Here is a 24,551-nt window from a genome sequence, read left to right as displayed (position 1 = left end):
TATAGGCTTGGATCCTAAACAAATATATAGGATTGGATCCTAAACATATAGGATGGATCCTAAATATATAGGATTGGATCCTAAACAAATATATAGGCTTGGATCCTAAACAAATATAATGGATTAGATCCTAAACATATAGGGTGAATCCTAGATATATAGGATTGGGTCCTAAACAAATATATAGGATTGGATCCTAAGCATACAGGGTGGATCCTAAATATATAGGATTAGATCCTAAACACATAGGATGGATCCTCAACATATAAGATGGAATCCTGAATACATGGGATAACCTAATACATATAGGATCAGATACTAAATATATAGGACTGGATCCTAAATATATAGAATTGGATCCTAAGTATATAGGATCGAATCCTAAATCATAAAAGATCGAATCCTAAATACATAAAGGATCGAATCCTAAATACATAAAGGATCGAATCCTAAATATATATATATATATATATATATATATATATATATAGGATCAAATCCTAAATATATATATAGGATCAAATCCTAAATATATATAGGATCGAATCCTAAATATAAGCATGTATGTAGGATGGGATCCTACTATATAACAGTCCCCTGTGTCGTGAACACAATTATGAACTATCGACCCATTTGTTCACTAGACCTTAACAGTGAAGACTGTGACATGATCTCATGTCTCACCTCATGAGAAACAGCCTTAAAGGGACGAGGTCATAGCACTGTCTTGCATCCAGATCTGTCCACACTACAGTAGTTAAGGTTGAAATGACCAGTACAGTAGTTAAGGGTGAAATGACCAATACAGTAGTTAAGGGTGAAATGACCAATACAGTAGTTAAGGGTGGAATGACCTGTTGATATGTAACTCATTTCCCCCCCTCCCCCTCCGCCTCGAACATGACACTTTCATGCCCCGTTCTCAATCATGACAGGTGGCAACCCTCACTGACTTTTCCTCTGTGTTTCTGTCACGCGTGACTGATGTGTGACAGTCATGCCGTCTACAGACCCGGGCTTCCTTTCGTAAGGGTCTGTCTATCGCCCGGGGGAGGGGGGAGAGGGAGGGGGGTAGTAGACGGGTGACGGGGGGTTACGTGTCTAGACGGGTGACGGGGGGTTACGTGTCTAGACGGGTGACGGGGGGGGGCTGCGAGTCTAGACGGGTGACGGGGGGTTACGTGTCTAGACGGGTGACGGGGGGGGGCTGCGAGTCTAGACGGGTGACGGGGGGCTGCGAGTCTAGACGGGTGACGGGGGGCTGCGAGTCTAGACGGGTGACGGGGGGTTACGTGTCTAGATGGGTGATGGGGGGTTACGTGTCTAGACGGGTGACGGGGGGCTACTTACTCTGTCAACATGGGTCAGAAGAGACGGTAAAGCGACGGGGCTAATTCTGTCCCTTTCCTCCTGTCTGGGTCACTGTAGATGACAGGAGACGGGGCTAAGCTGCCTCTCCGTCCAAACGGTAGACAGTTATGACACGGGTCACGTATCCCGCCTGTCCGTATGGTAGACAGTAATGACATGGTTCCCGTCCGTCGGATAGACAGTAATAACACAGCTCCCGTATCCATCCGTCCGTCGGATAGACAGTAACAACACGGCTCCCGTATCCATCCACCCGTCGGATAGACAGTAACAACACGGCTCCCGTATCCATCCACCCGTCGGATAGACAGTAATACCACGGCTCCCATCCACCCGTCGGATAGACAGTAATAACACGGCTCCCATCCGTCCGTCGGATAGACAGTAATAACACGGCTCCCATCCATCCGTCGGATAGACAGTAACAACACGGCTCCCGTATCCATCCACCCGTCGGATAGACAGTAATACCACGGCTCCCATCCACCCGTCGGATAGACAGTAATAACACGGCTCCCGTATCCATCCACCCGTCGGATAGACAGTAATAACACGGCTCCCATCCGTCCGTCGGATAGACAGTAACGCCGGCCCATCCGTACGTCGGATAGACAGTAACAACACGGCTCCCGTCCGTCCATCTCGGGGGGGGGGGGATCAAAGTAGACGGTAGCGTCGTGGAGGTGACGGGTAGATATCTGTCTCGTGTGGTTCTGGAATCTTCAGGCTCAGTCGTGGACGAAGGGCGTCGCCCTTGACGATCTCCACGCTTCCCACCTCCCTGGGGGGCGCCTCCCTCTGCCCCTGGCTCAGGTAGTACGTTCTAACGGGGGAGGAGACGACGTTGTGGTGGGGGAGGGGGAGTGGGTCGTGCTGGGGGAGTGGGTCGTGCTGGGGGAGTGGGTCGTGCTGGGGGAGGGGGTCGTGCTGGGGGAGGGGGTCGTGCTGGGGGAGTGGGTCGTGGTGGGGGAGGGGGTCGTGCTGGGGGAGTGGGTCGTGCTGGGGGAGGGGGTCGTGCTGGGGGAGGGGGTCGTGCTGGGGGAGGGGGTCGTGCTGGGGGAGTGGGTCGTGCTGGGGGAGTGGGTCGTGCTGGGGGAGTGGGTCGTGCTGGGGGAGTGGGTCGTGCTGGGGCGCCCCTGGGGGGTAAGGCACTAAGATAGGGACGGCGTGCGACCCACCCAACGTAGGAATATAAACCTTAGTGTCTTCCTCGAGGTTGTAGAGCACTGTCTTCGACCCGGGGCGCGCCGCGGATCTGTACTGGTAGACGGGCGTGGGCGTGGTGGTGGTGGTGGGCGTGGTGGGCGGCGTGGAGTGTGGGGGAATGATGGTGTGGGCGTTGGTGGTGGTGGGCGTAGAGTCAGATGGGCGCTTCGTGGGCGTGACCCTCTTGGCGAAGCCGTTGTCCGTGACGTGGGCGTTCGTCCTGGGCGTGGTAGGCGTGGTGGTGGTAGGCGTGGTGGTGGTGGTGTAAGGGGGAGGGGAGAGGGTAGAGGCGCGCGCCTGGTCGACGACCAGTCTGAAAGGGTTGGGCGACACGGTGGCCACGTGGTCCTCAAAGTGGAGATTCTGGGGGGGCGACGGGGGGCTGGGGGTGGCGGGGCTGGGGCGTTTGCCCAACCTGGGGCGTCCGCTGGGGCTGGGGCGCTGGCTGGGGCGCGAGGTCTGGGGTGCTGGCAGGGGATGCACCCTGGCAGGCCGGGAGGTGGTCGGGCGCGGCTCCTGGGGAGCTGGGAACCTAGCATGTGTCTCCTGGGGAGCTGGGAACCTAGCATGTGTCTCCTGGGGAGCTGGGAACCTAGAATGTGTCTCCTGGGGAGCTGGGAACCTAGCCTGCGGCTCCTGGGGAGCTGGGAACCTAGCCTGCGGCTCCTGGGGAGCTGGGAACCTAGCATGTGTCTTCTGGGGAGCTGGGAACCTAGCATGTGTCTCCTGGGGAGCTGGGAACCTAGCATGTGTCTCCTGGGGAGTTGGGAACCTAGCCTGCGGCTCCTGGGGAGCTGGGAACCTAGCCTGCGGCTCCTGGGGAGCTGGGGAGCGGAGCGTGGGCGGGGTGACCTCTTCTCCTTCATAGGTCACGTCAGCTCTGAACCCCTGGTCATCTGCCACGTAGGTCACGACCTGTACACGACCGTCTGGCAGCGCCACCTGCAGCACAGGTCAAACCTACGTCACTAACAAGCAGTTAAGCTGTTACATACAAACTACTACATGCAAACTACAGCACTAACAAAGGATACATCAAATATAAACAAATCTATGAAGTCATTATGAATGATACATAAATTATCTTTCATACACATTCATTCTTTCCCGCGTGAGCCAGGTAGCGTCAACAACACATGGCTAAGCAATAGAGGAATAATAAATCCTCACTTGGATCCCTCCTCTGTTCTTTCTATGGGAAAATTAAAATAAAACGGGAGGGTTTCCAGCCCCCCCCCCCTCTCAAGCTTCCACAAATTATATACACTGGAAAGAATGTATTTATATATTGATTTATTATACTTTGTCGCTGTTTCCCGCGTTAGCGAGGTAGCGCAAGGAAACAGACGAAAGAATGGCCCAACCCACCCATATACACATGTATATACATACACGTCCACACACAGCACATATACATACCTATACATCTCAACGTATACATATATACACACACAGACATATACATATATACACATGTACATAATTCATACGGTCTGCCCTCATTCATTCCCGTCGCCACCACGCCACACATGAAAATGGTAGCAATAGGAATATATATATATATATATATATATATATATATATATATATATATATATATATATATATATATATATATATATATATTCCTTACCTTGTAGGATCCGCTAACAGTTCGACCATCTCTGGCCTCGTAACGAGCATGGTAGTTTCCTGTATCCTTCGCCTCAACGTTGTAGCCATACTTGTACTGGTCGAAGATCTGTCGACCAGGAGGAGAGGCAATGTATATAAGAGAGAGAGAGGCTGGTAGAATTAGTGTATATGAGAGAGAGAGAGAGAGAGAGAGAGAGAGAGAGAGAGAGAGAGAGAGAGAGAGAGACTAGTAGAATTAATATATATATATATATATATATATATATATATATATATATATATATATATATATATATATATATATAGAGAGAGAGAGAGAGAGAGAGAGAGAGAGAGAGAGACTAGTAGAATTAATATATATATATATATATATATATATATATATATATATATATATATATATATATATAGAGAGAGAGAGAGAGAGAGAGAGAGAGAGAGAGAGAGAGAGAGAGAGAGAGAGAGAGACTAGTAGAATTAATATATATATATATATATATATATATATATATATAGAGAGAGAGAGAGAGAGAGAGAGAGAGAGAGAGAGAGAGAGAGAGAGAGAGAGAGAGAGAGAGAGACATTCAAAGAAAGTTATATAAAAATACTTGAAGAAACACGACATAGAAATGGCGTCAGGCCAAGAAAATAATACAACAGGGAATATTGACATTAAAAAAAATACAATAATAAATCAAAATACAATCATTAATCCTGAAATACAACACAAAATACAACACCAGCAGAGTATGTGGTTGGTAAGGCAAGCCTAGCCAACACTTGAACACATCTGCCTTGCGTCACACACCTCACTGTGTTACGACACACGTTACGGTGACTGCTGTCACAATCAGCAGCCTCCACTGACGTAACACTCTAAAGTCCTTCTATGGTCACTGCCTCGACCAATCACAAGTTCGATCTCTATACTGCAAAAATAATCATCCAATCCTTTAACCCTAATTGACCAATCATAGTTAGGCTAGTCTTCTAATCTCTAATTAGGAATTACTTCGTCTAATCATCTCGTAATAAGGCTTTTAAAACTCGTATGTCAACATTTCCCTCAAAGTCAAATTCTCAAAGTCATTCAAAATTTCAAAAGTGTCTTTGAAGTTTAGTTTTGGTTTCTATCATTGGCGACTTCTATTTCTAATTCTTCATTGAACGTAACCAATCACCTAATCATTTCGCTCTAATGAGGTAATGATTCTCCAATCATCTGTATCTATATTCCTCATTAAACTTAAAACTTAAATAATCATAAATACAGTAATATAAAGCTTGATATATTACCTTATCTAATACATACAACAGTTCAATCACTTTCAGATAAGATGTCTTTAAAGATAACATAAGATGTCTTTAAAGATAAGGTAAGATAAGATGTCTTCAAAGATAACATAAGATGTCCCTAAAGATAAGATGTCTTTAAAGATAAGGTAAGATGTCTTTAAAGATAAGATGTCTCTAAAGACAAGATAAGATGTCTGTAAAGATAAGGTAAGATATCTTTAAAGATAAGGTGAGATAAGATGTCTTTAAAGATAAGGTAGGATAAGATGTCTTTAAAGATAAGGTAGGATAAGATGTCTTTAAAGATAAGGTAGGATAAGATGTCTTTAAAGATAAGGTAAGATAAGATATCTTTAAAGATAAGATAAGGTAAGATAAGATATCTTTATTATCAAATTGCATACATGATACAAAATGAAATTATTTACTGCTTATCAATAAACTACCAAGTTGTAAATTACCATATATTCCGTTTAGTTATAATGCTCATAATTAGCTGGGGGTTATCAAAAGATAAAGATAAGATAAGGAAATATACCTTTGTGGGTTCTTAAAAGATAAAGATAAGGCAATATATCTACGTGGTTTCTTAAAAGATAAAGATAAGGCAATATATCTACGTGGTTTCTTAAAAGATAAAGATAAGCCAATATATCTACGTGGTTTCTTAAAAGATAAAGATAAGGCAATATATCTACGTGGTTTCTTAAAAGATAAAGATAAGCCAATATATCTACGTGGTTTCTTAAAAGATAAAGATAAGCCAATATATCTACGTGGTTTCTTAAAAGATAAAGATAAGGAAACATTTTGGGATGGTCTATGTACCATGGCGTCAACCCGTACGTTCAGCCTAGCCTAACCCAAGCGTTCAACCCATTTCTTCGCGTTCAGTTTCCGGGTGGGTCTTGAGCAGCTGGTCACGTGCACTGATGACCCCTGAACGACCCTTGACCTCATACCACCCACCCTCACTCGTGTAATTACCATCCATGACACAGAACTACCGCTTAAAAGTAAAGTAACCACTTGGCTTGTTGCGTACCGATGCGTAGCTGAAAGCAAATATTACGCAATGTCGACGTCATTGTTGCATGTGCAATCACTGCAAGGCAAAGGCACTGTTTAGTTCACTGTTAGACAAGACAAGGACTTCCATCAAGAGGTCATTCAACTTTTGACCCCTGTCATCAACGTGAAATATACCCTTAATCATTGAATAGTCTGCAGTTTCCCCTCTGTCGAAAAACCTTTTACGTTTTCTGTTTCATTCTAGCATAACGTTTTCTACTTAATAGCCTAGCTGGCCATGAGGGCAGTATTATGTTGCTTAAAACATGAATCACCATCTTAAAACTTCATCCAATAGTTAAGTAAAATTACTCACAGTAACACTATATATATATATATATATATATATATATATATATATATATATATATATATATATATATATATATATATAAATGTTTATGATGAATAAAACATTGTTTTCCGACACATGAAGTTAAAATATAGGCTATATCGACTCCAATTGCCTGTTCTTTAACTACAAAAAATATACACATTTACACAAGTATTTTTACGCCTTAAAATATCAAATTTCCCACATTCTTTCAAAGAAAACGTATCGCCATCATTTTAATAAACATGTCAAGCATAAATATGAAACGAATGGTCATTAAAAAGCCTAGTTTAACCTAACGAGGAAGTTAAGCAAGATGTGTCGGCAAAATAACAACGATCCTAAGCCGTCGCATGTTAATTACCCGTGTGGTTAGGGAAAAGAAAACGGGAGTTGGTGCAGGCGATTTAAGTGAACGAGGAGCATCATTATCATCCAGCAGTGACAAACAGTGACACTGATAATGGCAGTTAACTGAGTACGTGGCTGAACCACCCAATCCACAGTGTCTCCAGACATTCACGTACAGAGCGAAAGTAACTTTTAAAAATAGCACAAAAATTTGACATTTTTAAATACTGTTCAAAACCTTCCGGAAACAGGAAGTGTAAATGACCTACTTTTGTAAATGATCTACGTAAAGAAAATAACTTAGAACAGCAGTAAGTAGAGAAGGAATTTAGTGTTGTAAGAGAAATTTAAATTATTTTTATGTCAATTTTTCGACAGAGGTTATTTGAAATACATAAATGTCTGGAAATTATTATTTTTTTCGTGTTTTCCTGCTATAATAATTTATATAACTGTGTGTGTATATGGGCATGTGTGATTATCAATTCCGTATATGTTACCATGTCCCAACCTTGCATTTACTGTCAAGGGGAGGATGAACACCTAGGATGAATGTGGGCCAACTGCCATTCCCAGGATTCGAACCCGGGTTGGCTATCAAGGCAAATTTTATAAGATCACATTTACAGAAAAATATAATATAATTTCCTTGAAAATTTAACTTACTACTAATTTGGCACTTCCTTAAAAGGTAATAATAATAATAATAATAATAATAACAATAATAATAATAATAATAATAAATGGTCAAAAGTTCATGATAAATGAGAACTATAAAATCTGAATTTATTATGAATATTGACAGAGCCAGAAAGAAATTTACCCATATAGAAAATATAAATAAATTTTCTTCACGTGATAACAAAAACAGATGTCATATTTATGGGTTATTTTCGTCCTGTAAAATTGTCAATTTTCAGTCGCAATTCTTAACACATTATTTATCACATTATTCTAATGGCTTTGAACAATTAACTTGGTTATGAAGCCAGAAATCGTACAGGCCCTTAGAATAAACCTATTTAGCTGTTTTTAATAATCATATACATTTAACTAAAGGTTTTCAATAAGTATTTATATTAACTAAATGTAAACTAAAGATAATTATGTAAGTGGTTGACCCACCTGAACATCGGTTAACCACCTTGGCCTATAATAATGGCCAGTCACCACAGCCTAGCCTAAATGGCCAGTCACCACAGCCTAGCCTAAATGGCCAGTCACCACAGCCTAGCCTAAATGGCCAGTCACCACAGCCTAGCCTAAATGGCCAGTCACCGCAGCCTAGCCTAAATGGCCAGTCACCGCAGCCTAGCCTAAATGGCCAGTCACCACAGCCTAGCCCAATGGCCAGTCACCACAGCCTAGCCTAAATGGCCAGTCACCACAGCCTAGCCTAAATGGCCATCCACCTGCCATGTACACACAATTTAACGGACACCACAATTAGACTCCATAATATACCCATCTACCATTACTGGCCTTGATACATGGACGAATAACCACTCATAGGATATAACCAAATTATCAAAACAACCATTAATAGGATCTAACTATCAAACTACTTATAACGCAATAACCTAACCCTCTTTTTAGAAGACAAACCATACCTTTTGTTATACTAGTCTATTGCTTTCTCCAAGTCTAATCCTATCTATCAAAGCCTAATTCAAAATATGTCTTTTCAATAATCTAATAAAAAAAAAATAGGGTCACAGAGTCGTCTAATGGCCGTTAATTGTTAGGCATAAACAGTGTATTTCTGACATCACTTCGGTAACCGGACACCAGTACCCGGCCAACGACTGTGTTAACCGGACACTCTCCACTAACGGCCATGTCTGTAGTGAAGTCATGAATACGATGCAACTGGTTTAACCTAGTATGCTAATTTCATATATATTTTTTTTCATTGCAAGCCATAAAATTGTTGACGAATGCTTCGAAAATTGGTCATAATATTTGAAAACCATGCAAATAGAAGGCGACTAAAAGGGGAGGGAGTGGGGGGCTGGAAATCCTCCCCTCTCTTTTTTTTTTTTTTTCCAAAAGAAGGAACAGAGGGGGCCAGGTGAGGATATTCCAAAAAAGGCCCAGTCCTCTGTTCTTAACGCTACCTCGCTAATGCGGGAAATGGCGAATAGTTTGAAAAAAAAAAAAAAAAAATATATATATATATATATATATATATATATATATATATATATATATATATATATATAATTTCCTGATTCATTTTATGATTATTTTCATAATTAGGTAAACACTATCCTATTACAAGGGATAACGGGGTCTTGGTTTACAGTTTGTGATTATTTTTGTAAATAAGCGACAGCAAGACTTCACAGAGCCACAAAGTCAGATAGAATTAGATCTTTTAGTTAGAATATTTGATTCATAGATGATAATCTTCTCAGGTCGTACATATATCCACTGAGCACGACGGTACGACCCTTAGATACGATGGTCTGGCCATTATTCTAGAATTTGAGGGTCAGGTCATAGGGTTAAAGATATTAAGAAATTTAAATAAACGACCATGGTCATACTTATATAGTTATCCTAATCAAATTTTTTATTTTCCCGTGAGATGTTTGAATGAAATATTTGGATATTTTCCCTTACTAATTCTAAAAGGTTCTGTGTCAATATTTCTGAAAATGTTCCATTGTATATATACCATTTTCATAAAGCTTCATAAGGATTTCTGATAGGAGTCTAATGGCGGAATTTGCATTTCTCAATATCTTTCGGTATTGTCAAACAAAATAAATGTGATTAAATGTTTGATATTTCTAAAAATTTCATGAGTCATTGAGTTTCTGAATGTGTATTGAACTTATCACTATCCACTTGGAGAATTTAATTTTTTTTCCACAATTGTATTAAGAAATGTACTCCGAAAATGAGAAGCAAGGAGAATGGCTGGCGCGTAGCGTTCAACGCAAAGAACATTAGTTAATCATAACAGAAGTTATTACACAATTATCTACCAGTTTGCCATCTGGTTGAAGAACAGTAGGAGGAAAATAAGAGAAAATATGAATAACGAATTTTGTCAACATCCCAGAGAATGTTCTCGACGTCTGGCGGAAAGCGTCCGAAACCCCTCATAAAACATTTGAATTCCAGCCTTCTTAAAAACTAACATTCTACAATATCAATAACTTAACCTTCAGGATATAATAGAAGTTTTCTTAAAGAGTATAATAATACTTAAAATTCTAAGTGAGGACTGACAGTTACTTACCCCTGGCCCGTCTTCATAATAATCTTCATTGTCGTCATAGACAGCGTCGTCATACACCGGATCTGGAGCATACAGTGTGGCGTGCTGGGGAACCGGAGCATATTGTAACCCCGGAGCATTTCGTGAATGCTGGTCATACAGCGTATCTTTGCTATATAATGGTGTCGAGGCGAAATCCGGTTCCTGAGGGCCGGATACCGGGTCGAGGGGATCGCTAACCGGATCCCGAGGCGCATAGGTCGGTTCGTACGTCGTCCTGGGCGTCGTGGAGGTCAAAGGGTCAAGGTTGACCTTCCTGGGGACGGGGGTGTTCCAAAGCCTTCTCTCCCCGTCGTAAATGGTCGGTTCTGTCTCGAAATAATACGGTTCCGGTTCGTACAAGTCTGTGGTGGGCGGTTCTGGAGCCACGGGTTCGTACAGGTCCGGTTCAGGTTCGTAAACGACCGGGTCGCGTTCGGTGGCAATCGGTTCAGGGGTTCGAACCGTTGTGAACGGGGAGGGAGTGGTTGGCTTTGGCTTCGACCTCGGCTTTTTGGTGAGGAGTGACGGTCGATAACGTAACCTCCTGTCTCGCGTGGGCGTTGTCGTGGGCGGGGGCACGGGCGTGGGCGTCAGCCTGTGTGGCAGGGGCTGTTTCAGGACTTTGGTAATGCCGGGTCTTCGAGCCGTCAAACCCCTGGCGTCCGGAGCAACGGGTTCGAACACCTCCGATTCGTCTTCGGTGTTCGAAGCATCTCTCTCAGCACTGAGCTTCAGGCCCCAGCCGGCTTGGAACTTCTTGGCGCTCGTTCGAAGCTTCGAAGCGGCTCGGAACGAGGGAAAACGACCCCTCGTGGTGGAACTTGTGGAAGAGGACATGCTGGTGGATGAGAGAGATGTGGAGGTACTGGTGGATGTGACGGGGGCAGGACTGGTCTCATCAGCTGGTGGAGTCTTCTCCACCTACAAAGAAAACGTACCGGTTGAGAAGAAAATGGGAAGTGCTGCCTCCTTTCACGCAAGGAGAGAAATAGAAAACACAAACCATGTAATAATAAAGCGGTACCTAAATAGAAAATGGGACGAAAACCATTTCCGTCAACATAAATAAAGTAGCCATTGTTTAACAACAACAAACACATACAAACAACTTTTATTGAAGGTATTAATACTATCATTTCTACTATGATACGTTGAAGGCAAGTAGGATACAAATAACAAAAAATGGAGAGTGGGTGTATTTAGGTAAGACACACACACACACACACACACACTGACCTGGTCTGGTGGGGTTCGAGGTTGCCCCCTTAGCCTCTTCCTGACCTGGAGACCTAACCTCTGTCTCCTTAACCTTATCTGCCGACGTCGCTCCGGGTCCAGCGGTCGTCTGCGCCTCGTCTTGAGGCGTGGCGGTCGTCGCGACTCGTTAGACCGGGTCGAAACCAGGTCATCGGCCTCAACGAGTCGTGAGTGTCGTCTCCTTACTGTGGGTTGGTTCCTGGACGACGACGCCGCCATTATGTAGGCGTGGTCGCCGTCGTCGCCTCCTGCAGGAGCGTCGTCCCTCACATCGCTCAGCCGGGGTTGACCACGTGACCTCTGAGCCCAAGTGACCCCGGCCAGGAGCAAGGTCACCTGAGAGAGAGGGAAAGACAAATCACCACGAGGTCAGCTCTGGTCTCGATGACGTAAGAGAGAGATATCAGGTCATAGTGAGTGTCGTGACCTCCCAGTGTCGTGACCCTGAATGAACGTGACTAGTCAACACTAAACAGGTTATCCCTCATCACTTTATTTCAGTGTTAGAAACAAGCGTGTCTGAAATTACTTTAACATTAAATCAATGATTCCAAACATTATCAACATCATATAATCATAATTATACCAATAAAAATCCAGAAATAATAATAATAATAATAATAATAATAATAATAATAATAATAATAACAATAATAATAATAATAATAATAATAATAATAAAATCAATAATAATAATAATAATGATAATAATAATAATAATAATAATGATAATGATAATAAAATCAATAATAATAATAATAATAATGTTATAATAATAATGATAATATAATACCCTCAAATTTATCCATGTTTATGGCAAGTTAGATAGAGAAATATGGCAACGAGGAAGCAGGTGCGCGCGCATACCAGCCCAAGCGCTACCCAGACGGGAAACTCCCACGCCCAAGTTAGTGCAAGACGTGACGCGGCGGACACTACCAGTTGCCGCTCTGGGTAACGAAAAAAAAAAAATTCTTTACGTCACACCATTTCTTGGGCGCTGATTGGTTGCGGCGGCTTGTGCTGTGCTAACGGTCGTATTACCTATAGTAGGTCATAGATGAAGTACCAATATGGATGGTTTGGTAGTAGTGGTTGGTGATAGTATTAATGGAAGCTGGTTTTTCGAGTACGTTTGAGGCAAACGGGTCAAGATTAAGTCAAGTAATAAAAATGGCGAGAAAAATTGTCCAACTCATCAAAACGTATACAAAGAACCTAACCTAATTAACCTCCCCCCCCCCCCCCCCACCCTTTCCACATAACCCCACGACACATCCAACCCTTAATTCAATCTATTATATAATTTCTATAACACCATTCCGCATCACAATAACCAGGAGACAACAACAATACAACACGACCACCCCACCCCCCCTGTTCTCCGCGTGTGACGTCATAAGCCTTCAACCCATTCCAGCACTACCAAGGAAAGTGACGGCGTTGGCAACACTGTTCCTAAACCCATTCCAGCACTACCAAGGAAAGTGACGGCGTTGGCAACACTGTTCCTAAACCCATTCCAGCACTACCAAGGAAAGTGACGGCGTTGGCAACACTGTTCCTAAACCCATTCCAGCGCTACCAAGGAAAGTGACGGCGTTGGCAACACTGTTCTCCGGGAATGAAACCCATTTCGTGGGATTAAAAAAAAAAAATGGAACGCCTCATTCCATGTTCTTTTAGCCTTGCATTCTTACCTAACTCTTTCTCACCCTCATCCTTCCTTCGCTTAGATCTTTCCCTCGCCTTCCCCAGAGTACATATACGCCCTTCTTACTCGGAAGGTCCTGGGTTTAGCCACACCCTAGGGTTAAACACGACTTGAGCAGCGCTTTTGTTCCGTTCCAGGGGACTGAGAGAGAGAGAGAGAGAGAGAGAGAGAGAGAGAGAGAGAGAGAGAGAGAGAGAGAGGACCCATATACCTACGGTAAAATTTACCGTTTGGCAGGGCGAGCGCGTACCGTTCACCGCAGGAAAAGCAGCTAGAATGAGCCATGTGGTGTGTTGTCAAATGTTTCGAAATAAACGGAACATAGGAACGAAAGAAACGGACCAGAGGAACGAAAGAAACGGAACACAGGAACGAAAGAAACGGAACAGAGAAACGAAAGAAACGGACCAGAGAAACGAAAGAAACGGAACACAGGAACGAAAGAAACGGACCAGAGAAACGAAAGAAACAGACCAGAGGAACAAAAGAAACGGACCAGAGAAACGAAAGAAACGGACCAGAGGAACGAAAGAAACGGACCAGAGAAACGAAAGAAACAGACCAGAGGAACAAAAGAAACGGACCAGAGAAACGAAAGAAACGGAACACAGGAACGAAAGAAACGGACCAGAGAAACGAAAGAAACAGACCAGAGGAACAAAAGAAACGGACCAGAGAAACGAAAGAAACGGACCAGAGGAACGAAAGAAACGGACCAGAGGAACGAAAGAAACGGACCAGAGGGACGAAAGAAACGGACCAGAGGAACGAAAGAAACGGACCAGAGGAACGAAAGAAACGGACCAGAGGAACGAAAGAAACGGACCAAAGAAACAAAAGAAACGGACCAAAGGAAGGAAAGAAACGGAACATAACGAAAAAAAACGGAATATAGGAACGAAACGGAAAAAAACGACCCACCATTATCACAATAATAATAATACAGCACAAAAATACAAAAAGAATACAAATCACGGAATTAAGCGTAGAGAAAACGGAACAAAGAAAATGGAACAAAGAAACTGTATGAATCCGTTAAGATAACCAAAAGTGACAATATAAACAATGGAAAAATAATATCATAAAAATTTATATTAAAAAAAAAGAAGAGTTGTTATGATATTGTCTACATGGAAAACAAACACATAGAAAGCATGACAAACGAACGTGAGTAAATTTCTGAAAAGAACCAACATCTTAGTCGTCCGAACCCGCCAACCCCGCTATAGGGACCACTGACCCACAACTTCACGCTAGGATATATTTCTTTAAAACAATATAGTGTATTTTTCTTCTGCATTTGTTGCCTCAATATATAAAAAATATCAAGGGAATCAACGGAGGACTTTCTATAATAATAAAAAACGGGAGAATGGTTGGTTGCCCATTTAACATATCACGATTTGGCTAGCACTTTGGTATCCTGTCCCGTCTCTAACGATGGTGACCCAAATCATGCAATTTCCATAAATGATTATCATTCTGTCACGCTTCTGCAGAACCTGTATCAAACAGGAGAGAAAAACCTGAAGTAGATTTGAACTTTCCCAGGCATAGCGAAGGTCAAGCGACAGAGCAGGTGTGGGAGGGGAGGGGTAGTTACGATGGTTGTTAGAGGTAATGGTGGCGGTAGTTAACGCTCTTGGTAGACGAGTGGCGGCCTAATGATACTCATTCTTGGAAGTGATGGTTTACACCCCCCCCCCCACCCCATCCACAACCCCCCTAGTGATGAAGACATTACAAAACACTCTCTCTCTCTCTCTCTCTCTCTCTCTCTCTCTCTCTCTCTCTCTCTCTCTCTCTCTCTCTCTCTCTCTCTCTCTCAAACGCACACGACACACAATCGTACAGGAACCACATACTGTACGACCCTTGAGTACTCCGTTTCGTCCACAGAGCACAAAGGCACGACCCTTGAAACACGACTTAACGACCCTTAAGTTAGTACGGGTCATTGACCTTACTAATGAGGGTTAGGTCAAAGATCTTTAGCCACAATTATCCAAATGTCGTAACGCCATATTAAATAGTCGTACTAATGTACTCTGTGGTCGTACAATCGTGGACAGGGAAAATTAAATCTATAATTCAAGTAATTTGGAAGGTTAAGTAACTACAGAAAAGTCAATAATGTTAAATAAGGAAACTACCCATTAACTTCATACGTCTGGCATTCCTACATTTCAGCCTATGGGAACGCACATTTCGTTTTCCTTTCCCAGTGGGTACGAAGAGTCTCATTACTGCCATCTGGTGAGAACGCTAATGACTTGTTTGATACACTGTTACGTCATCATGGATTGATATAGTTGACCTGGCTCTCAAGCAGGTCATAATATGTCTTTCCGGTGAACGAGACTGGGGTGTGGGGGGTTAACAAGGTGGTTAGCGTAGCGTGGGAAGGATCTAATACATGTTAAATACATGTTCAGTACACGTCATGAAAGAGGTCATAGCATAATAGAAATACATCACTAATCTAGAAATAAGGGATTACTACTATAAAAAATGACGTCAGAATACGTATAACTATTACGTCACATACTGAAATAAGGACTAATTTTTTTAGTGAAATACGTCACAAACTACATTAGAGATCCCCTTACATTTCTCAAGTGTTAATGACTTGTATAAATACACTGTCATTCACATGATGTTTAATTATATACTTTCTCCACGTCTAATTAAGAGAACTGTTAATTAGTTTTAATATAAAACATTGAGATGAAACAAGAGAAAGAATCAATATTTAGATAAATATAAATGTAATAACTAAATATAAATATGATAATCCATGTTGACAATCATATTTACGAATTGATCTCATTCCACGAACATTTAAATCATCGGTAGAAAATGTTAAATGCACAAAGTCCTATTTAAAAAAAATGGCGCCATTAAAACGCCCAAAACAATATCGAAAATATCTAACAAGGTCATTAAACATCTAACAACTTCTTGAAATTACTTTACGCATACATTAGTGATATCATTGTTCATTTGGGTGTACATATTTGCACAGTAGTTCATTAATCACACGTCATTCGGTAATTAAATCATTATCTCCACCGTGGACTGTGAATCTAAGCGATGGCAGCGTGGTGCACCTACAGTGTGCTGGCGGGCGCACGATACAGCCATTTATGCAAATGTCTTTGTGTGCCAGACCCATTTTATCTCCGTGCGAGCCGGAGTTTGAAATACATCAACGGTTTTAGTGGATCGTTTTTTTTTAAACCAGGGCAACAATGAGTAATGCAACATAGCCTATTTCAACGCCAAACTGTTAGAGATGTTTTCCATTTTCTTCCGGTATGGCAGGTAATTTCCTGTGTTTTTTTTTCCGCACTGATGAAAAGCGCTATTTCAGTGGGTGATGACAGTGGAACGAGGCTAGGCTTCGCTTTGGACACATTCTCACACGACCGAACCAACACTTTATCATTCTACCTTCTCCCAGGGGTCAAAGGTCAAATAAAATGGCGCGTCATGGCAACCAGCCACGACCTAAAGACGTAACCATCATTGCAGAAACTATTATCTATATATTTACTATACAACATACCTCTTGCCATCTTGTATGTCTATATATAACCCATAACTTATTGTTACAACCTCATACACAATTATCACAACCAAATTTGGGTATTTAACCAAACTATTTTTCTTTTAAAGAGTTTGAATATTGCTACGAATTCAAGGTATCTAATTCCGGGTTGTTTGACATTATTTCCCACTATTAATATCATATTGTATTATATGAATATCGAATCCCCTAAAGAAATCAATTTGCCAATTATTAATCAACCAATTAGGGACATTCTTGCTTTACGAGACAATCACTTCATCAGGTATAGCCATTAGCCATTAACCAATCAGAGATTCAATATACATCCCTCTCGAGCCAATCAGGGCATACCTTAGTGTCATCATCCAATCATGAACAGAATATCTATATCTCAACGACCAATTACCTAGACGATAGTTAACTCCATGAGAACGACTCTACGACCCTTGACAATGATGTCTTACCTCACCTAACCTAACCTAACGTAAACAAGGGTCGTACTGTCGTGCTCATGTGGGGGGGGGGGTTAATAACACCCCCCCCACAGCACAAGGAGGAAGGGTGACCCTGCCCTAAGGGTCAATCACCGACTACAATACTATTAATAATGGAATAATCACCTCAGACCTTGAACGCTAACCTAACCCCACGTCACTTTCAAAGTTTATGTATAATAAAAAAATACCTCGAAATTGTCTCATTTCACAGTTTAAGACCATGAGAGCGATTATATTTTCAGTTTATAATACAATTAAACATACCCAGGCTCTTATGGTGAAAGAGGAAATGGAAATTATGTTCTAGAAATGAATAAAAGCGATGAAAAAAGATCTTAAGTACAATAATTTAAAGTAAAAATAGCAAGAAGTGGAACTACCGCTTCCAGTGTTGTGACTCAGCCTCAGTAAACATAGCAAGAAGTGAAACTGTCGCTTTCAGTGTTGTGACGCCCGGCGGCGACGGAGACACCTAGCGGGAAGTTATCGCATTAGCACATCCGCTGTCAACGGATCTTACTTTCTTCCGAGGTAACCACAGCTGCTTGTTTTTGTTTACCATGTTGTTTGGGGTGGTGGTTAGTGGGTGGAGGTGCTGCTGTTTTCTAGTTGTACTGTACTATTTAATTAATAAACATAAGACTAAAGAAAACATCGATAAGGAAATGAAATTTTCAAGAATAGAAACTTAAAAAAGACGTTATCAACACGGTAGCTTTATTCTGCTATATTGATATATTATTGTATATCAAATTATAATTCTAAAAAGTCAATTAGACAGAAATACTGAATATCGCGTAAATATTGAAGCTTATCTTCGAACAATATCACCTGTAAGATCTTGTGACGCAACCATTTGTTATGGTTCTGGACACGTGACGTCACGGGTGCGTTTTCCCGCGCTGTCGTCACGTGACCTCCGTCTGCCGCTCAGGAAAGATCCTCTCTTCATCTACCAATTAGCGACCGCAGCTAAACCACAAGACCCGTTATTTACGCTGGCTGATTACCCCTGGTCATCAGCTAATTACTGGCGATTACAGAGAAGATGTCAGTGGTTTTGGAGGTCTTTAGACTCAAGTATAGAGCAAAATTAAACCGAGATATATATATTACAGACCCACTAGGGTCAGTCTTGACTTGATATAGCCTTACACTGTTACGTGTTACTTCAACAGGCGTAACGGGAACTAAGTAACAGGTCACGAAATAAAAGGCAATAAGACCCTTGAGTGTAATGACCCGACCTTTGAATTGTCGTTACGTCACGTCCAATAACTGAATGACCTCTCAGAAATTGACAGGAAATGTAGGTATTTGATATATCTATTTTATTTTGTGAAATCACTAACTAATCGTTTTTGATATAACGAATGGGACTTCCAATATGTGACGTGGAAGTAAGAGGTCAGTAGACCAATGTGAGATAAGGGTCACGTAGTGGCGATCTGCTCACAATGACGCATCAGTGTCGTAAGTCTGACCAAAGCGTCTGGCTGAGGCGTATGTGGTTACCTACAGGGCGGACGGCCATAGCAAAATATCTGGTGGTGGTTTGGCGGTTACAATCCAAGCCTTGGGATTCCAAGGCTCCGAGATCGAACCCACGTATCCAAGGGGGTCAATAACCTTGGCCAGGCCTAAATCACCAATAACCAACCAGTTAACTGTACCTCGTACAGCTTGTTAGGATAAGATAATCATTCAATACAGGAATGGTTGCTAAGGCCTTAGTGAAATCTCCTAAGATGTGTTGGGAGGCATGTACTTCCTAGAGGGAGGGAGGAGGTAGGGTGTGTGGGAATCCTGCGTCAACATGGACGTCTTCCTCCGCCAGACACGCCTCGCGTAATGGCCAAACATTACGTCAAGCGGTGTGTAAAGAAGAGGCTATCAACTCCTCCATCAGTCACACACCACTAACAACCTTGTTTCTGTCGCTACTCTCTCCCCCCCTCCCCCTCCCTCACTATAATCTAACCTAATGGCGTCTGTTTGAGCAATACTCGTTTTCTTTTATTTTCCAGAGAGAGAGAGAGAGAGAGAGAGAGAGAGAGAGAGAGAGAGAGAGAGAGAGAGAGAGAACCTCTGTCCCATAAACCTTCTTTTAAACTGTCCAACGAAGCCTTGAACCAGGTCATGAAAGATTCGAAACAACGAGTCAAACCTTCACCCGTCTCAGGACTGGTCGAAAACTGGCTACGTGGTGTAAGCTGATGTGTATACATGAGAAGACACACATTAAAAGTTCAAACATGGCATCATTAACAAGGTTAGAAGTTGTAGAAACACGAAGGTAAAAAACTCTCTCTCTCTCTCTCTCTCTCTCTCTCTCTCTCTCTCTGTGTGTGTGTGTGTGTGTGTGTGACATACCAAAAGAAATCACCAATAGTAATGATACAACATGGCCGCCACGGGTTTAAACGGTTCACAGTCTAAGCTGACCCGCTACCAAGGGTTCCCACACTCTCCTGCTTCCCTTCCCAGACCCCCCTCCACTTCCTGCACGCCCTCTCACATGATTGAGCAACACTGCACAAATATGTGCATAGGATCCAGGTACATATTCCCGCTACACATGTTTAATCTAGTGTGAATATTTGTGTAGTTCCTCACATCAAACTTCAGAGGAATAGCATTGTATTTTTGTGGTAATCAGGCGTTCTCTATAATCCTTTTAAACATTATTTAATAAGGTTTTGTAACAATTAAGATTGTTATGCCATGTATAACGCCTACAGGATGAAAAGATTAATTTATGCAACGTAAATACAATGGATGATAGTTTAATCACGCAGAGGACGCTGGGGCGTGACGGTTGAGCGGCAGAGACCGCGGGGTCAACACGCCCTTTCTTCTATCCTCAGCCCCACCCACACGGGCTGGGTAGAATGCGAACAAGTAGAAAACCTTCAGAACTTGTTGGAGAACAACTTAAGCTACGCTTTTGGAACTCTTATTACCCTCTTAAGTCTTTCTCAACAGCTGTGTGACCTGTCATTTTTTTTTTTTAACATACACTCAGCCTTCCCGAATCCTCCAAAAACGCTTGCATTATTTTTTTCCCCTTCTCTCTCTCTCACTACATGACCTTTAACGTTTTATCATTCATTTTAAGGCTTGACCTCCATAAGGACTTTTGTTAGAAGCCAACAATTTGAGAGAAAAAAAAATATGCAAACTTAACCCTGACCCCTGACCAGCTGGCTGCTCGGTGAAGGAAGATGACGAAATAAATGGAGTCCATTTTCGTACGTGTACAATGTTGTTATTGTCATCCACACAATTATAATGCTATACCCGATCATCACAGAAATTCACCAAACGTGATCGTACCAAAATTACGAGATAATAACATTAATATCATTGCTAACACAAGGATATGTAGAAATAAAATGGTTACGAGTAATTAACATAGTAACTAGGGACATAATTTTCTCTAAGTGTCGAAAATCTTTGAAAAAAAACTTTTCGGGTTCACTTATTCATGGTCAAAAATCTAAAAAGTAATTTAAAAAGTGAAACCCCACAGCGGAAACTCGAGGTATTACAGAACTATATTAAAATATGATTATTTTCCCAAGGAAAATGGATTCCACACAGCGGGAAAGGTCATAAAGTTTATTCGAGCCGTGACCCAGAAAAAAAACGAACCCTGGTATAAACAGTTACTTAGAAACAAAGGAAATTAAACCTTGAAACAAAACATATCAACCTAATAATAAGATAACGCACAGAAAAAAATAAAACTAGCGTAAAATAAGCCATAGTATTTCAAAGTGAAAATAGATCGTTCGTCTGGCAGTGACGTGAAGGCATCTAGCCTATCCTCTTCCCGGCAGCCTCTCTCGCCATGGCTGCCTGCAGACGGTAAATAATATATTCTCTCCACTCCTATATTACGCCATTGGCCCCCACCGTGTCCTTGGTGGTCTGCTAGCTTATGGTACATCTTGACGAAATCTTTGAAAGCTGGATCACCTCTATGGCCAGCCCAATAATGGAGTCTTTCTATAGTAGGCTAAGTAAACATTCCTTCTAGTAAACAAATGTCGTTTAATTACTGCGTTCATGTTAATATCTGTCACTCAAAATATGACATTATTGTTCGTTAATTTACTGTCAATTAAGGTAAATTAGAGTTGATTTACTGTCGTAGTTAAACTACCGTAATAATTTGTAATGTTTCGTAACTAAAAAGTTAGGCCATATATTTTTTTTATACTGAAAGACGTTTGCTTTTTTCAGAATAATTTCAGCAATTTCTCTTACGAATATTATTTGTAATTAAAGACGCACAGACCACTTTCATAAGATCATGTTGATCGTTACATAACAAGAAACAATCATTTAAATCATTTTAAAATTCTAATACTTCCATAACCCTACAGGATTATTTCAAAAACTTATCGTTAGCTCAAATTACAGCTATGGACACCCCCAAATTACCTTAGGATTTAATGAAAATCACTAAATTAGTTATATTTTGGTGTACGAGCCAATGACTTTCATGGCCAGTTGCCGGGTGAGTGCGTATGCATGACCCTACCTACGCCGCTACGCATCATATCTTTCACAAATTTAAACTTCATCTCACTGTAACTGATTAGTTTAAAAGCCAGGATCATGTAGATGATTCAACTACTCGTTTATTGCTTGGTTAGAAAGGCGTCAGGCCTATACACTACCAGGGTCATTAACCAGTTAATAACTACCTATTAATATAAATCGAACGTTCACTTCTTCAGTTCAGAAGTATATCTATTTTTTTCCTAAGACCATATACAATAACACTACATATATGGTCATTATAATTTGTTGTGAAGTTGTTAATTAAAATGAAAGACGTTATTGTGAAAATTTTACGGAATAATAATAATATTAAACTGATTTACAAACGCATATTTGACCATACATAACCACCATTTTCTACATCATAAAACAGTAGATGTATATGACTATATAAAGCGAGTGAATCATTTGAGAATAATGAATTTATATTAAATTATTTTACTTTTATGACTTTTATAAGACTGACGTAAACGATAAAACTGATAAAACCATTACAATATTGTAAATAAATATGTCATAAAACATTGTATTTCCGTCATTAATTCCAGATCGCTGACGTAAATTTGTACTTAGGGATTTTCCAATCTCTCAATGGTCATTCAGCCTTGTTTAATGTTCATGTCGACGTCAGTGATTTAATATTATCTTTCCTTGTTAATCATAAACCTATTTACGATGCACTAAAATGGGCCAAAATACCCTAACTACCCAATTTGTGAGTTACGTGTTGCCAAGTGTTAAAATGATGTTTGTGGAGTGAATGCTGGTCAACCCACATGTGGGAGTGGCGGGAAGAAAACACATCAACCTGGATCAAGGAAGGGAAACTGACAGCCACTGAAGTGCTGGTTCACTACTTCGCCGAAACCTATAGAATCAACATGACCTTATTTCCATAACCCCTAATTGTATGATGTTAATTCCTAACATGTAATTCATCAATAAAATCCTATTCTTAATATCACAATAATGTAATCGACAATAATAGTTAATATAATCCACGTGGCAGATAATTAGAATTACTTTTGGACATAAGGGGATAAATAATTAATTTACTTTGTGAAGGAATAAGCAAATATGTGTGTGTGTGTGTGTGTGTGTGTGTGTGTAAAATAAACATTCTCATTATACATGAAAAGTATATGTAATGCTTTTCACGCTCTGTAAATTGCATGTTTCGCCTGTTAATGTTAAACATATGAAAACATTTTAAAATTTCACTATAAAATACATTCTAATAAACGTTGTATCAAAGTAATAAGGCTATAAACTAAGTTTGACTTTGTCTATAACACATCACTAAAGTGTGGCAAGTTCATCTTTGGAATAATGTAAAAGATGACTTCTTTACGTTCACTATGAGATAAAACATCTACTGTAACTGAAATAACAATAGTCAAAACGTGAGAAATAAAAATGTCTCTTGATAGCAGCAACACTAGACTTTGTACTCACAGAAATGAGGAGAGCCGCGCGGGCCATGACCTCTCCCTACCACTGTCGTAGGTACACTGACTCCTCCGCTCTGCTTCAGGTGGCTCTTTCCCGCGCTTGCGCACCGCCTGACCCAGAGACCGCCAGTAATTATTACTACCACCTCCACCCCAAAGCCATTATAATACATTCAGTGTACCACGAGGCTCAAGGTGCATATATAATGGGTGTTTGGAGTTACTCATGATAGTATTGCTTTGATCTCGTATTTACGAGGGTTACGTCTCTGATGATTAACTTTCGCTTTTGACACATGTTTTTTTTAATGTTATCACGTGACGTTGCGTTGATTAAACGTATGCTTAAATTACATGATGTTCCTTTGTTGAATGTAACTTAAGCCACTCAAGTAATGATGCATAATTAAGAGCATGACAGTACTTAACTAGGGTCAGGTCAATTCGACTGTTCGACCCATGTAGTAGCCTACCATGTAACGATGTTATTATGTTACTTTCGTTAGAGGAAAACATTGAGATAATGAAGATAATTAATGTTCCTTAAGTTCTTGTGGATCTGACTTTAGTAAGAAAAGTTATAGGTTAAGGAAGTGGAAATGATGAAGAATTTCGTTAGCTACACTGTTCCATGAGATCTCAATATAGTTCATCCTCGTGTGGTTATCACAAACTATAGGAAGCAGCAGTTAGGTGTGTACCTCAGGTGTAGGCCTCACATTCTGGATAGTTCCTTGAAAAATGGAATTTCAAAAAAAAAAATTTAATTTGCAATGAAGTTGAAAGAGATCTGGTCACAATTTCTCACAGATCCAGCAATATTCGTACATGCTCTGTTTCTGGACACAAGTTGATGGATTTCCATTATGTTTCCCTAAATTTTCAAGTCTATTGTGGTGAACGGGCTGGGTATTGCGAACAATTAGGATGTTCATTTAAATTGTAATCTTAAGG

General features: G+C 41.1%; 1 protein-coding gene across 1 annotated transcript; it reads right to left on the bottom strand.

Annotated features, from left to right (window-relative positions):
• Positions 1–1,974: 1,974 nt before the first annotated feature.
• Positions 1,975–23,668, bottom strand: LOC139748709 (uncharacterized). The gene is made up of 5 exons (XM_071662061.1): positions 23,602–23,668; positions 11,772–12,128; positions 10,515–11,456; positions 4,211–4,318; positions 1,975–3,519 (listed from the first exon to the last, which is right to left on the bottom strand). The coding sequence occupies exons 1-5, from the start codon at positions 23,626–23,628 to the stop codon at positions 2,029–2,031; spliced, it is 2,925 nt and encodes a 974-aa protein (XP_071518162.1). The 5' UTR covers positions 23,629–23,668; the 3' UTR covers positions 1,975–2,028.
• Between the last annotated feature and the right edge of the window lie 883 nt (positions 23,669–24,551).

Source organism: Panulirus ornatus, chromosome 5 (genome assembly GCF_036320965.1).
Source record: "Panulirus ornatus isolate Po-2019 chromosome 5, ASM3632096v1, whole genome shotgun sequence".
Lineage (NCBI taxonomy): Eukaryota > Metazoa > Arthropoda > Malacostraca > Decapoda > Palinuridae > Panulirus > Panulirus ornatus.
Note: the sequence above shows the minus strand (reverse complement) of the source record. Positions and strands in the feature narration are given on the sequence as shown.

Bases quoted from the DNA above. Each gene is read 5' to 3' on its own strand.
- LOC139748709 (XM_071662061.1), bottom strand. From the start codon at position 23,628: ATGGCCCGCGCGGCTCTCCTCATTTCT. The intron at 11,457-11,771 runs GTCAGTGTGTGT...TTTTCTTTGTAG, and splicing joins CTCGAACCCCACCAGACCAG to GTGGAGAAGACTCCACCAGC. The intron at 3,520-4,210 runs GTAAGGAATATA...CCTGTGCTGCAG, and splicing joins CTGTTAGCGGATCCTACAAG to GTGGCGCTGCCAGACGGTCG.